At 50.0% G+C, this 15,606-nt stretch overlaps 1 protein-coding gene across 1 annotated transcript; it reads right to left on the bottom strand.

The window, feature by feature from the left end:
* Positions 1–797: 797 nt before the first annotated feature.
* SLC25A34 (solute carrier family 25 member 34) lies at positions 798–9,137 on the bottom strand. Its single transcript, XM_073570203.1, has 5 exons — positions 8,537–9,137; positions 5,803–5,868; positions 3,142–3,294; positions 1,917–2,051; positions 798–1,842 (listed from the first exon to the last, which is right to left on the bottom strand). Exons 1-5 carry the CDS (start codon positions 8,936–8,938, stop codon positions 1,666–1,668), a joined length of 933 nt encoding a protein of 310 aa, XP_073426304.1. The 5' UTR covers positions 8,939–9,137; the 3' UTR covers positions 798–1,665.
* Positions 9,138–15,606: the final 6,469 nt, after the last annotated feature.

Genomic DNA, 15,606 nt, shown 5'->3' with positions numbered 1-15,606 from the left:
GTCTTTTTTGAAACGTTGCATTTGGCAGAATAAAGAAGTCATAAGATACTTTATCTTCACCCAGATGGAATGCGGTTTGCTTTTTCTAAGGCTATGTGCACACGCTGCGGATTGGTATCTGTGGAACCGCAGGTAAAATGACCTGCGGATTGGCCTGCGGTTTATCACCTCTACAATGGAGGAGATGGTAAACCGCAGCAGAATCTGCAGAAAAGAATGACATGTCAATTCTTTCTGCGGATTCAAAACCGCAGCTTTTCCGCAGTTAAAAATCCGCAGCATGTGCACAGCAGATTGTAAATCACATAGACTTACATGCTACTGTACACTGTCTGCAGAACTGCTGCAGATCCGCAGCAAAAACCTCAGCATGTGCACATAGCCATATGATGGTTTGCTCTCCAATTGGGTCATTGGCCTTTTGAACCTGCATTCTGATGCTTGAGTGCTGCTGGCTTTACCTTTTCTACTTTGGTTTGTTCTGGAGGCGTCTTGTCACACAGACTCCAGGGGGCTGAATACAAATGCACCTCACAATTGTGAGATGTATTCTTTTTTTTACAATAATTAGAAAACTTCATATCATTTCTTGCAGGTCACAAATATTTGCAGCTTTTGTGTTCTTTTCACATAAAATTGCAATAAAATACATTTTAGGTTGTGGGGTAACAGGAAAAAAAAAATGTGGAAATGTTTACTATATGAAGACTTATTCAAGGTGCTGTAGACACTGCACTGCATCTCTCGTGTCTCCACATTGCAATAATCCCTTCTTTCACAGATTAGTGACATCCACGTTTCTGGTAGACAATTTTTATTCGTGTCCCCCCACTGCGGCTGCCATACACAAGGCACTTATATGAAAATCTGAATTTACGTCTTTATGACTTTTATTACAGCCGCTGATTATTGTCTATTTTCAGTTTTAAGCTTATTTTTTCTTGTTCTCCCAGTTTAATGTGCGGAAGCATTGTGGCGTCAGATGAACACAGTTATGGCGACACCAGGCAGGGACATCAGGACATTACACGAACCCTAAATTAACAGTTTAAAAAAAATTATCCTCCTCTGACCCGCTATTCAAAAATAAATATTAGCGCTGACACATATTTGATCGATCCCAGCAAGACCGGGGTGGGGGGGGAACATAGCTTGATCCCGGCAAGACCCGGAGGGACGTCGCTTGATCTTGGCAAGACCCAAGTGGGAAGATGCGTGGTCCCAGCCAGACCCGGGGGAGGGACGTGGCATGAACCTAGCAAACCTCGGGAGGGAATGGGGATTGGGTGTTCGTCACATGATCCGAGCAGACCGGCCGAGGGGGGGGTCATTGCGGCACCATATTCTGAATCATCTCCACAATAAGGAATAAATTCTTGACACCGAACCTGTTCTGTCCTGCAGCCATGAGGAGCGGTACATATATATGGCCCCTGTAATCGGTGGATGGGCCAGGCACCTGCACCCTTCATATTAAGAAGTAATTACACCTTGAATTGAAGCTTTTCTGCCACTGTCCGCGGTGAGTGAAAGTCTTGCTCTCCTTTTGCAGAACACCAAATCCGCTACTTCTTATTGTCACCTTCCTCTACTGTCTCCTGAGCCCTGAGACTATACCGGCCCCGTGCTGGGGCCCCGGAGGTCATGTCCTTATTATCTCCGCCCTCACTGGTGCTGGTAATAATAGGTCATCTTCCTCAGCTCCTCCCAGAACAGTAGGCTGAGGATGGTGTGTGGCCCCAGGCGGACATAAGCCGGGACAATGCCCTTGTAGAGCGCCATGACGCCTTCCTTGTGCGCGATCTTCAGAAAACAGTCCAAGAAACCACGATAGAGACGGCCCTGAGGAAAAACAAGGAAAGTGAGAAGAGGATATGAAGAAGAAACCAAGAACATGACTGCGGAGCTGCGCTCACCCGGCCCTGCACGTCCACAGGCTGGTTATACAAGCGTGTGCTGACCACGTCAAATGGAGTCATCGCTATGGCAACACCGACACTGCTGATCATCCCGCCGGCCAACGGCACCAGCCAGCTGTCGTCAGAGAACCACTGCGGAAAACAACCAACCCCCTCATTACACCAAGTCAACGAGGTCTCCTGCCCTGATGTTCTGTGTAATGCGGCTCTGCACCATATCATGTAGTATTCCTGCCATCAGCAGGCACCAGAGTCTCTACCTTCACTCTCATACCCCCCTGCCATGCAGTGTTAAAGGGGATACCTGCAAAAATCCAGAGCTGAGGGCACTGCAACGCCTAAACCTGCTGAGATGAACGGACAATACCTTCCTCCCCCGCTCGAAAGACACCTACGTTTCATTGCCACTGCTAATATAGGAATGATCCGGTGTCTCTTCAGCTGGACCTTCTTCTATCTGGGTGAAGCCTCCTCCCAACAGAGGGGTCGTCTCACTCTCAGCGGCTCCAGCAACATATACTGCAAGGGCAGAGGAAGGGTATAATGGAAGGGCAATGGCCTCTGGCCGCATGTGCTCAGCGCTTCCCGTCCTCCTGGATACAAAGAGAATAGGCTGGAGTCCGCAGAGATTACTTAGGAACAAGCGCCTTGCACTGTGTAACCAGTGTGCACTGCACGGATTGCTCCCTGCACAGGTGTGCACCAGATACAATGGGATTCTATGCTCCGGCTCGTTCACCGCCGCACGTCAGTGTCCAAACTCCTTATTTTATGGGTCTGTGGATCACGGTCGAAGTACGGACTGCACAAACAGCCTCATATATACCCGATCCCGATGGCTGTCAGAACCCCAGGGCCTGGACGCTCCAAGTCATCAGTGATAAAGGACGAGTGATGGTGCATTTCCAGCGGCCGAGCAATGACTACTTGTGACCTGTTCGCAGAGCTAATTGCCTTATTGTTCACACACGTGCTGGTTACACCGGGAGGAAGTGCTGCGGAGAGCAGGACTTTATTGACAATCGCTTTGCTCATCTGTTGGTTCATTGCTGGTGTGAACACAGACTGACAATAGACCAATGATGGTTGTAGCAGAAGCCCCCTCTTTATTATTGGCCCATCTAGCTGGTACTTCACTACAGGTGCCGCATGAATATCCACCAGGGCGTCACTGAGGTCCCTTCTATACATGGCCACTTCCCCCCCACATCGCTGCTGTTACCTTTTGTTTCTTGACCCAATCTTTAGCATTAGCAAAAGTCGCCAACTGCACGGCGGATCCCACCATCACCCGCGGGACAGCTCCATTAACTCCGCGCCACAGTCCTAGGATCCCCTGCTTCTTGTAGATGGTCTCAAAGGCGGAACTAACGTTCTGAGCGGGACCAAAAAAAAAAAAAAGAGGCCATTACTGCTGCAACTGCACCACGTGCATGACGGCCGTCACTGAACAGAGTGGCGAACCCAGAATCACTGCAGAACATTCCACTCCACCTCCTGACAGATCTGCAGAACATCGCTCCTCTGACAGATGATATATCCATCAGATTATTACACTACTGACCTCCACATCCTGCATTCTTACACCACTGACCTCTACAGATCTGCAGAACATCGCCCCTGTGACAGATACAGTGATATATTCTGCAGATTACACCACTGACCTCCACAGATCTGCAGAATATCACTCCTGCATATTATACACCAATGATCTCTGCAGAACATTGCTCCTGACAGATATGTCCTGCAGATTATTATACTACTGACCTCCAGATCCTGCAGATTACACCGCTGACCTCTACACATCTGTAGAATATCACACCTCTGTAAATACTTGAAGCATTTGCAGTCACCCTGTTTGTTCTTGTGTCACGTGCAGAAAACTAGAACAAAGGTGAAGGAAGACTGGAGCAATTTAAATCCCCCTACACTGTGTGAGAGGTTGTCAGCCTCACCCAGTCTGTATACCTGTGAGGTTGTCAGCCCCCCCCCCCATTACTGACAACCAACCTTTATACCTGCGGCTGTCAGCGCTGCCCACCGTTACTGACAACTAGCCTGTATACCTGTGCTTGTCAGCGCCGGACCCGGTGAATCACTCGTGTGATATCACTGCAGACACCATTTTATCGGGGTATTCGCCTTCCCGCTGCAGGCGTTTAGTTTTGCCGCTCGGTCTGTGATTATAAACACAAGAAGTGGGGTCCGGCTCAAAATTAATAAGATTCAGGAATAATCCGGTCACATCTGCAACTCTGATCTGAGATGAGCGACAGACGATCTGCAGCACAAAGGTCAGACGAGATGCTCTGCAGCTGCTCCCTCTGGTAATGAGGTCTCCGTAACACCCCGTCATGTCGGGTTCCGTGCATTTCATTCCTGGAGATAAGCAGTGTCCAAGTATCTGGTGGACACCTTTTTTTTTTTTTTTTTTTCTTTCTTCTGTAGCAACAACCTAATGACAAGCAGGGGCGCAGCACTGCCCAAACTGGACTTTGTATCCTGACATAAACCAATAACAACCACAACCCTCCCCCGCTGCTGCAGGTCTGCACAGAGGGGTAATAATCTGCACAATATACCTCAGGAGGTGGAAGAGTGATGTTCTGCACAGAGGTGTAATAATCTGCAGGATATATCACTGTCAGAAGGTGGAAGAGCGATGTTCTGCACAGAGGTGTAATAATCTGCAGGATATATCACTGTGAGAAGGTGGAGGAGCGATGTTCTGCACCGAGGTGTAATAATCTGCAGGATATATCACTGTCAGGAGGTGGAGGAGCAATGCTCTGCACCGAGGTGTAATAATCTGCAGGATATATCACTGTCAGGAGGTGGAGGAGCAATGCTCTGCACTGAGGTGTAATAATCTGCAGCATATATCACTGTCAGGAGGTGGAGGAGCAAAGCTCTGCACCGAGGTGTAATAATCTGCAGGATATATCACTGTCAGGAGGTGGAGGAGCAATGCTCTGCACCGAGGTGTAATAATCTGCAGGATATATCACTGTCAGGAGGTGGAGGAGCAATGCTCTGCACCAAGGTGTAATAATCTGCAGGATATATCACTGTCAGGAGGTGGAGGAGCAATGCTCTGCACTGAGGTGTAATAATCTGCAGCATATATCACTGTCAGGAGGTGGAGGAGCAAAGCTCTGCACCGAGGTGTAATAATCTGCAGGATATATCACTGTCAGGAGGTGGAGGAGCAATGCTCTGCACCGAGGTGTAATAATCTGCAGGATATATCACTGTCAGGAGGTGGAGGAGCAATGCTCTGCACCGAGGTGTAATAATCTGCAGGATATATCACTGTCAGGAGGTGGAGGAGCAATGCTCTGCACCGAGGTGTAATAATCTGCAGGATATATCACTGTCAGGAGGTGGAGGAGCAAAGCTCTGCACCGAGGTGTAATAATCTGCAGGATATATCACTGTCAGGAGGTGGAGGAGCAATGCTCTGCACCGAGGTGTAATAATCTGCAGGATATATCACTGTCAGGAGGTGGAGGAGCAATGCTCTGCACCAAGGTGTAATAATCTGCAGGATATATCACTGTCAGAAGGTGGAAGAGCGATGCTCTGCACCGAGGTGTAATAATCTGCAGGATATATCACTGTCAGAAGGTGGAGGAGCGATGCTCTGTACCGAGGTGTAATAATCTGCAGGATATATCACTGTCAGAAGGTGGAAGAGCGATGCTCTGCACCGAGGTGTAATAATCTGCAGGATATATCACTGTCAGAAGGTGGAGGAGCGATGCTCTGCACTGAGGTGTAATCTGCAGGATATATCACTGTCAGAAGGTGGAAGAGCGATGTTCTGCAGATGCGAATGGTGGAATAGTCTCAGAGCGTCACTATTTCTCTGCTGCAGTCTCACCTGGTGGTTGTGCTGATGTCCCACAGCAATGGCGGCCACCGTCTGCGCCTGGAGATGCGTCTTCACCTGCAGGATGGGAGCAGAGTTTAAGTATTGAAACGCTGCAATCTGTGGGGTCGTCACCCGGAGCTGCACACGACGGGTGAGGGGGCTCTGTGCTCAGATCCCATGGACCAATCCGGTGTCCGTCCGGTAGCTGTGACCCCACTGTATGGTGATGACAGGACTAGAAATGCACCTGTTTTAATCCCTGCACCACGGCGGCTGCGGATGTAAGAGGACGGGCTCCCCTTCCTGTGATGTCACCCTGCCATAGTATCAGTGCCGCATCCTACAGCCTCAAGTACTGGCACTGAGGACGCTCATGTGACCATAGGATGGAGAGTGGCTGAGCAACACCTTGGGGGGGGGGGACGGGACGTGTTCTTCTATTGGCAGGAGACGCATGAACCGAGGGTGCAGGGTCACCCAATCAATGTATCAGTGCAGACAACAGTGTGCGGGGGCACTGACACATTGCACCAAACCCCCAGGACAGGACAATTCTCTGCATGTCCCTCACAACAAGAAAGTCCATGTCCTACCAACAGCAGAACAGAATATTTCAGACTCTGCCCCAAAATCTGATCTACAAGTGCTTCTCACAAAATTAGAATATCATCAAAAAGTGAATTTCAGTTCTTCAATACAAAAAGTGAAACTCATTATATAGAGACACTACAGAGTGATCTATTTCACGTGTTTATTTCTGTTATTGTTGATGATTATGGCTTACAGCCAATGAAAACCCAAAAGTCATTATCTCAGTAAATTAGAATAATTAACCAAATACACCTCCAAAGACTTCCTAAGTGTTCAAAAAGGCCCCTTAGTCTGTTTCACTAGGCTCCACAATCATGGGGAAGACTGCTGGCTTGACAGATGTCCAGAAGGCAGTCATTGACACACTCCACAAGGAGGGCAAGCCACAAAAGGTCATTCCTCAAGAAGCTGGCTGTATCCAAGCATATTAATGGAAAGTTGAGTGTAAGGAAAAAGTGTGGTAGAAAAAGGTGCACAAGCAACCAGAATAACAGCAGCCTTGAAAGGATTGTTAAGAAAAGGACATTCAGAAGTTAGGGGGAGATTCACAAGGAGTGGACTGCTGCTGGAATCATTGCTTCAAGAGCCACCACACACAGACGTATCCAGGACATGGGCTACAAGTGTCACATTCCTTGTGCCAAGCCACTCATGACCAATACACACCGCGTCTTACCTGGGCCAAGGAGAAAAAGAACTGGACTGTTGCTCAGTGGTCCAAGGTGTTGTTTTCAGATCAAAGTAAAGTTTGCATTTCATTTGGAAATCAAGGTCCCGGAGTCTGGAGGAAGAGTGGAGAGGCCACAATCCAAGCTGCTTGAGGTCTAGTGTGAAGCTTCCACAGTCAGTGATGGTTTGGAGAGCCATGTCATCTGCTGGTGTAGGTCCACTGTGTTTTATCAAGTCAGCGCAGCCGTCTACCAGGAAACTTTAGAGCACTTCATGCTTCCCTCTGCTGACAAGCTTTTTGGAGATGGACATTTCATTCTCCAGCAGGACTTGGCACCTGTCCACACTGCCAAAAGTACCAATACCTGGTTTACAAAACAGTATCACTGTGCTTGATTGGCAGCAAACTCTCCTGACCTTAACCCCATAGAGAATCTATGGGGTATTGTCAAGAAGATGAGAGACACCAGACCCAACAATGCAGACGAGCTGAAGGCTGCTATCAAAGCAACCTGGGCTTCCATAACACCTCAGCAGTGCCACAGGCTGATCGCCTCCATGCCACGCCGCATTGATGCAGAAATTGATGCCAAAGGAGCCCCGACCAAGTATTGAGAGCATTTACTGAACATACATTTCAGTAGGACAACATTTCAGATTTTACAAGCTGGTGTTATAAAGTATTCTAATTTACTGAGATAATGACTTTTGGGTTTTCATTGGCTGTAAGCCATAATCATCAACATTAACAGAAATAAACACCTGAAATAGATCACTCTGTAATGACTATATAATGAGTTTCACTTTTTGTATTGAAAAACTGAAATAAATTCACTTTTTGATGATATTCTAATTTTGTGAGATGGCACCTGTATGTACACAGTGACAGCTCCCCAAGAAGGCCAAAGCAGGACGCCAGTGTTTTCTGCTGTGCTACATAGGACTGCGGGAGACCTCCACGTTATCTGTGGAGTTACATAGGACTGCGGGAGACCTCCACGTTATCTGTGGTTTTACATAGGACTGCGGGTGACCTCCACGTTATCTGTGGTTTTACATAGGACTGCAGGGGCCCTCCACATTATCTGTGGAGTTACATAGGACTGCGGGAGACCTCCACATTATCTGTGGTGTTACATAGGACTGCAGGGGCCCTCCACATTATCTGTGGTGTTACATAGGACTGCAGGAGCCCTCCACATTATCTGTGGTGTTACATAGGACTGCGGGTGACCTCCACGTTATCTGTGGTGTTACATAGGACTGCGGGAAACCTCCACGTTATCTGTGGTGTTACATAGGACTGCGGGAAACCTCCACGTTATCTGTGGTGTTACATAGGACTGCGGGAAACCTCCACGTTATCTGTGGTGTTACATAGGACTGCGGGAAACCTCCACGTTATCTGTGGTGTTACATAGGACTGCGGGAAACCTCCACGTTATCTGTGGTGTTACATAGGACTGCGGTGGCGGTTACTCACCAGATATGCCGGACTCCCCACGAAGGCCCCCAGGGCCCCGGCGATCGCCCCCGCAGCCACGTTGCCCCCCGGCCGTTCCGTCAGCCCCGCGTCCTCGGCGTGTGAGTAGAGGTAGAAGCGGACGCCGTTCATCAGGCCCTGGTAGAGCAGCGCCGCCGTCAGCCCCTTCTGCAGCCCCCGCAGCCCGTCCGCCGCCCCCACCGCCGCCATCGCCTGCAGCACCCCCCGGTAATGGCGCGGGTAGGAGCCCCGGGAGCGCAGCTCTCCCTGCAGCTGCAGCCGCGTCTTCACCACTTCCAGCGGGTTGGTGAACACACAGGCCAGGCAGCAGGCGGACGCACCGAGCACGAAGTCCACCGGGGGCGACACGGAGATGGCGGCGCCGGGCGGAGGAGTCGCCATGTTTATCGCTAGAGACCGGTGCGGCCGCTCACAGCGCAAACCCCGCCATCAGCCCGGCACACCCCTGTGCTCTCCGGGGTCAGCCGATTCTGCCATGTACGGGGCCCCGGAGCCACCGACCTCTGTAGCGCACTCATCACCTCAGGAGCCGGACTCCACCCTGCGCCCGATCCCTGCCCAATCCGCGCCTTCCTCTGCGTACCCGGCACCTCCAAGATAATATCCCTGACCAATCCGCTGCCTCCTCCCTGTACACACCTCCAGCCGCTCATCACGTGGCTAGAAGGTCACCTGCAGCTGTTGTTTCCTACATTGAGTCCAGTGAGGTGAAGGCAACAAAGCACAATCCCCCTGCTGCCACCTAGAGGAGAGGTCTGTACGTGCATGTACGGTGGGAGAACAGGGATAGTGAGGAGGGGGCGGGGGCTGAGCCGCAAGACACTGGGGACTCCTAACACACTGGCGCCCCCTGCAGGAGAGGCGGCAGCACTCAGGACTGTGGAGAGCACACGGCCCTGACACATGCATGACAAGAGTGGATTAGCAGAGCGTAAAAAAGGACTGTAGAGCATCGCTCCTCTTGATACAGTGCTATATCCTGCAGATTATTACACCACTGCCCTCTGCAGAGCATCGCTCCTCCACCTCCTGACAGAATGATATATCCTGCAGATTATTACACCACTGACCTCTCTGCAGAGCATCGCTCCTCCACCTCCTGACAGATACATAGTGATATATCCTGCAGATTATTACACCACTGACCTCTCTGCAGAGCATCGCTCCTCCACCTCCTGACAGATACATAGTGATATATCCTGCAGATTATTACACCACTGACCTCTCTGCAGAGCATCGCTCCTCCACCTCCTGACAGATACATAGTGATATATCCTGCAGATTATTACACCACTGACCTCTCTGCAGAGCATCGCTCCTCCACCTCCTGACAGATACACAGTGATATATCCTGCAGATTATTACACCACTGACCTCTCTGCAGAGCATCGTTCCTCCACCTCCTGACAGATACATAGCGATATATCCTGCAGATTATTACACCACTGACCTCTCTGCAGAGCATCGCTCCTCCACCTCCTGACAGATACATAGCGATATATCCTGCAGATTATTACACCACTGACCTCTCTGCAGAGCATCGCTCCTCCACCTCCTGACAGATACATAGTGATATATCCTGCAGATTATTACACCACTGACCTCTCTGCAGAGCATCGCTCCTCCACCTCCTGACAGATACATAGCGATATATCCTGCAGATTATTACACCACTGACCCCTCTGCAGAGCATCGCATCGCTCCACCTCCTGACAGATACATAGTGATATATCCTGCAGATTATTACACCACTGACCTCTCTGCAGAGCATCGCTCCTCCACCTCCTGACAGATACACAGTGATATATCCTGCAGATTATTACACCACTGACCTCTCTGCAGAGCATCGTTCCTCCACCTCCTGACAGATACATAGCGATATATCCTGCAGATTACACCACTGACCTCTCTGCAGAGCATCGCTCCTCACCTCCTGACAGATACATAGCGATATATCCTGCAGATTATTACACCACTGACCTCTCTGCAGAGCATCGCATCGCTCCACCTCCTGACAGATACATAGTGATATATCCTGCAGATTATTACACCACTGACCTCTCTGCAGAGCATCACGCCTCACCTCCTGATAGATACAGTGATATATTCTGCAGATTATTGCACCACTGACCTCTCTGCAGAGCATCACTCCTCCATCTCCTGACAGATACACAGTGATATATCCTGCAGATTACACCACTGACCTCTCTGCAGAGCATCGCATCGCTCCACCTCCTGACAGATACATAGTGATATATCCTGCAGATTATTACACCACTGACCTCTCTGCAGAGCATCACTCCTCACCTCCTGATAGATACAGTGATATATTCTGCAGATTATTGCACCACTGACCTCTCTGCAGAGCATCACTCCTCCATCTCCTGACAGATACACAGTGATATATCCTGCAGATTACACCACTGACCTCTCTGCAGAGCATCGCATCGCTCCACCTCCTGACAGATACATAGTGATATATCCTGCAGATTATTACACCACTGACCTCTCTGCAGAGCATCACTCCTCACCTCCTGATAGATACAGTGATATATTCTGCAGATTATTGCACCACTGACCTCTCTGCAGAGCATCACTCCTCCATCTCCTGACAGATACACAGTGATATATCCTGCAGATTATTACACCACTGGCCACTCTGCAGAGCATCACTCCTCACCTCCTGACAGATACACAGTGATATATCCTGCAGATTATTACACCACTGACCTCTCTGCAGAGCATCGCTCGTCCACCTCCTGACAGATACATAGTGATATATCCTGCAGATTATTACACCACTGACCTCTCTGCAGAGCATCGCTCCTCCACCTCCTGACAGATACATAGTGATATAGCCTGCAGATTATTACACCACTGACCTCTCTGCAGAGCATCACTCCTCCACCTCCTGACAGATACACAGTGATATATCCTGCAGATTATTACACCACTGACCTCTGCAGAGCATCGCTCCTCCACCTCCTGACAGATACACAGTGATATATCCTTCAGATTATTACACCACTGACCTCTCTGCAGAGCATCGCTCCTCCACCTCCTGACAGATACACAGCGATATATGCTGCAGATTATTACACCACTGACCTCTCTGCAGAGCATCACTCCTCGACCTCCTGACAGCAGGGGTGTACCTAGCCTCTCTGCTGCCTGAGGCAAGCATCAAAATGACTCCCCCCCCCCCCCCCCCCGCACGCACACACAAAGTAAATTCTCATATCTATCCTGTAAAACTGAGTACAGTAGTGGACATTTTGATTTAGATAAATAGAAAAAAAGGTGTCCAAACACAAGGAAGTCAGCGCCATCACACGCACATAGAAGAACAACACAGAAGTATCCAGAACAAGGGTCAATAATGGCAATGGTAGGCCTGGCACAGGGCTGGACTGGGAGAAAAAAGCAGCCCTGCCACACAAATCCCACCAGCCCACAAACACTCCTCACCCCGATCAGTGAATTTCTGCTATACTTTGTCGTCCCCTCATCACTCTCTTTAAGGAGTTATTTGAAGAGCCACATGTGAATGGCACCACAGTGCGTATGACTGACCACAGCTCCATTTACATGGTGCTCTTCAAAGCTACGTTTCCCAGGATCATGGGGGTCCCAGCGGTCAGATCCACAACAAACAAAGTCATCCCCTATCCCCACATAATGCTCCATACAGTATTATGGGCCCCACATAATGCTCCATACAGTATAATGGGCACCATATATTACTGTATACTGTATAATGGGCCCCATATAATGCTGCATACCGTATTATGGGCCCCATATATTACTTCATACAGCATAATGGGCCCCATATATTACTGTATACTGTATAATGGGCCCCATATAATTCTGCATACAGTATTATGGGCCCCATATATTACTTCATACAGCATAATGGGCCCCATATATTCATATATTACTTCATACAATGTAATGGGCCCCATATAATTCTTCTCCCCAAACCCCGCTGCTCTGGTCTCCTCAGTGTAGTCTGATCCTCCACACTGCTTGGCACAGGGACATCATTAACTTTACGTATATAATTGTCCACTTGGACTGATAGTAATAGTGATTTGTTTGTACCCTGTTGTCTGGGGCTGGCCCTCTTTAAGGGATGCTCAGGGCATATGATTATACACCAATAAAAAATATGAGAGGGCACGCTGACCGGTACTGAGGAAAAGAAAGAAAGAACAGAGAGAAAAAAGAAAACAGAGAGAGAAAGAAAGAACAGAGATAGAGAAAGAAAGAGGGGAAAGAGAGAAAGAACAGAGAAAGAAAGAAAAGAAAGAAGAAAGAAAGAAAGAACAGAGAGTGAGAGAAAGAAAAAAAGAAAGATTAGAGAGATAAAGAAACAGAGAGAGAAAGAAAGATTCTATAAAGATACTATATCAGCCCAGCTCCCACTGTAATGCCCACCTGAGCCTCCCGATGCAGGACATATCATGACCCGCTCACATGGCCGGCATCCCCGAGTTCAAGGCGATCCTGCTATCCGTGCTGTTGGAGGACACTGTGAAGGATCTGAAGCATTCCCTGAAATGCCTCCATGGTTCCGTCACAATCTCCTCCCGAAATTACCTAATTTCCGGTCAGCTTCTAGCAAGTCACTTCCGGTGGAACGTCACGTGCGAATTTTAAAGTGCTCCTCGGGGCTCCGCCGTGTACTCCTGTGTCCGCTGGAAAAGTAAGCTCCCAGCCAGGGCAGTATCTCTCAAAATCGGGACTGTCCCACTGGGAGGTATGAATGCTCCCCACCATACACCTTGTACACGTATGGCTCCGCATACATCCTACACACACTGTTCCGCTTTTTATGCCTCGTACACACGGCTCCGTTCTGTAAACCTCGCACACACACGGCTCCACTCCGTAAACCTCGTACACCTTATACACACATGGCCACGCTCTGTAAACCTTGTACACAAACGGCTCCACTCCGTAAACCTTATACACATGCGGTTCCGCTCCATACACCTCACACACACGCGGCGCCGCTCCATACACACACGTGCGACTCCGCTCTGTACACCTCGTACACGTGCGGCTTCGCACAACTCGCACACACGGCTCTGCTACATCCACACTGTAAACCCTCCCTGACCCCACACAAACTTCACCTCATCCAGGACGATGAGAACCAGCACAGACAGCAGAGTCCTGGATAAACCAAGGGCTGATACTGGGTACTGGGGGAACATTATACTGTGTATGGGGGGATGGCGGTACTGAGGGAACATTATACTGTGTATGGGGGGGAGATGACGGTACTGGGGAACATTATACTGTGTGGGGGATGGCAGTACTGTGGGAATATTATACTGTGTGGGGGGGGTGATGGTAGTGGGGAACATTATACTGTGTGTGGGGACAGGAAAGGGACATTGCAATATGTGTTTCGTTACTTCCTGTTTTCCATACTTGGGTCATATGTATCTATCAGAGGAAAAGGAACAAAATGCTATGATTGTTAGAAAGTGAAAACAAAAAAGCACCAAGATAGTCTCAGCTCTGAAAAGGTTACTTCCCCCTGTGCCCAGTAATGGGGAATCTCCAGCACCTACCTCCACCCGCAGAGCCGCACTCCACATAGAGAATAATGGAGCCTCAAGCACCGACCTCCACCCGCAGAGCCGCACTCCACATAGAGAATAATGGAGCCTCAAGCACCGACCTCCACCCGCAGAGCCGCACTCCACATAGAGAATAATGGAGCCTCCAGCACCTACCTCCACCCGCAGAGCCGCACTCCACATAGAGAATAATGGAGCCTCCAGCACCTACCTCCACCCGCACTCCGCATAGAGAATAATGGAGCCTCTGGCACCTACCTCCACCCTCAGAGCCGCACTCCACATAGAGAATAATGGAGCCTCCAGCACCTACCTCCACCCTCAGAGCCGCACTCCACATAGAGAATAATGGAGCCTCCAGCACGGACCTTCACCCACAGAGCCACACTCCACATAGAGAATAATGGAGCCTCCAGCACCTACCTCCACCCTCAGAGCCGCACTCCACATAGAGAATAATGGAGCCTCCAGCACCTACCTCCACCCTCAGAGCCGCACTCCACATAGAGAATAATGGAGCCTCCAGCACCTACCTCCACCCTCAGAGCCGCACTCCACATAGAGAATAATGGAGCCTCCAGCACGGACCTTCACCCACAGAGCCACACTCCACATAGAGAATAATGGAGCCTCCAGCACCGACCTCCACCCGCACTCCACATAGAGAATAATGGAGCCTCCAGCACCGACCTCCACCCGCACTCCACATAGAGAATAATGGAGCCTCCAGCACCGACCTCCACCCGCAGAGCCGCACTCCACATAGAGAATAATGGAGCCTCCAGCACCTACCTCCACCCGCACTCCGCATAGAGAATAATGGAGCCTCTGGCACCTACCTCCACCCTCAGAGCCGCACTCCACATAGAGAATAATGGAGCCTCCAGCACCTACCTCCACCCTCAGAGCCGCACTCCACATAGAGAATAATGGAGCCTCCAGCACCTACCTCCACCCTCAGAGCCGCACTCCACATAGAGAATAATGGAGCCTCCAGCACGGACCTTCACCCACAGAGCCACACTCCACATAGAGAATAATGGAGCCTCCAGCACCGACCTCCACCCGCACTCCACATAGAGAATAATGGAGCCTCCAGCACCGACCTCCACCCGCACTCCACATAGAGAATAATGGAGCCTCCAGCACCGACCTCCACCCGCAGAGCCGCACTCCACATAGAGAATAATGGAGCCTCCAGCACGGACCTTCACCCACAGAGCCACACTCCACATAGAGAATAATGGAGCCTCCGGCACCGACCTTCACCCACAGAGCCGCACTCCACATAGAGAATAATGGAGCCTCCGGCACCGACCTCCACCCACAGAGCCACAATCCACAGAGAATAATGGAGCCTCCAGCACCGACCTCCACCCGCAGAGCCGCACTCCACATAGAGAATGGAGCCTCCAGCACCGACCTCCACCCGCAGAGCCACAATCCACATAGAGAATA

The sequence above is a fragment of the Dendrobates tinctorius genome, unplaced genomic scaffold (assembly GCF_039654945.1).
Source record: "Dendrobates tinctorius isolate UK_male_01 unplaced genomic scaffold, ASM3965494v1 ptg000028l, whole genome shotgun sequence".
NCBI lineage: Eukaryota > Metazoa > Chordata > Amphibia > Anura > Dendrobatidae > Dendrobates > Dendrobates tinctorius.
The sequence above is the reverse complement of the archived record's forward strand: the minus strand, read 5'-3'. Positions and strand labels throughout refer to the sequence as shown.

What these genes read in the sequence shown, in the direction of transcription:
- SLC25A34 (XM_073570203.1), bottom strand. Translation starts at nt 8,938, where the DNA reads ATGGCGACTCCTCCGCCCGGCGCCGCCATCTCCGTGTCGCCCCCGGTG. An exon ending in TGGGGAGTCCGGCATATCTG is followed by an intron (nt 5,869 to 8,536) that starts GTGAGTAACCGC and finishes CCCATCCTGCAG; the next exon opens with GTGAAGACGCATCTCCAGGC. An exon ending in CTGTGGACGTGCAGGGCCGG is followed by an intron (nt 1,843 to 1,916) that starts GTGAGCGCAGCT and finishes GTTTTTCCTCAG; the next exon opens with GGCCGTCTCTATCGTGGTTT.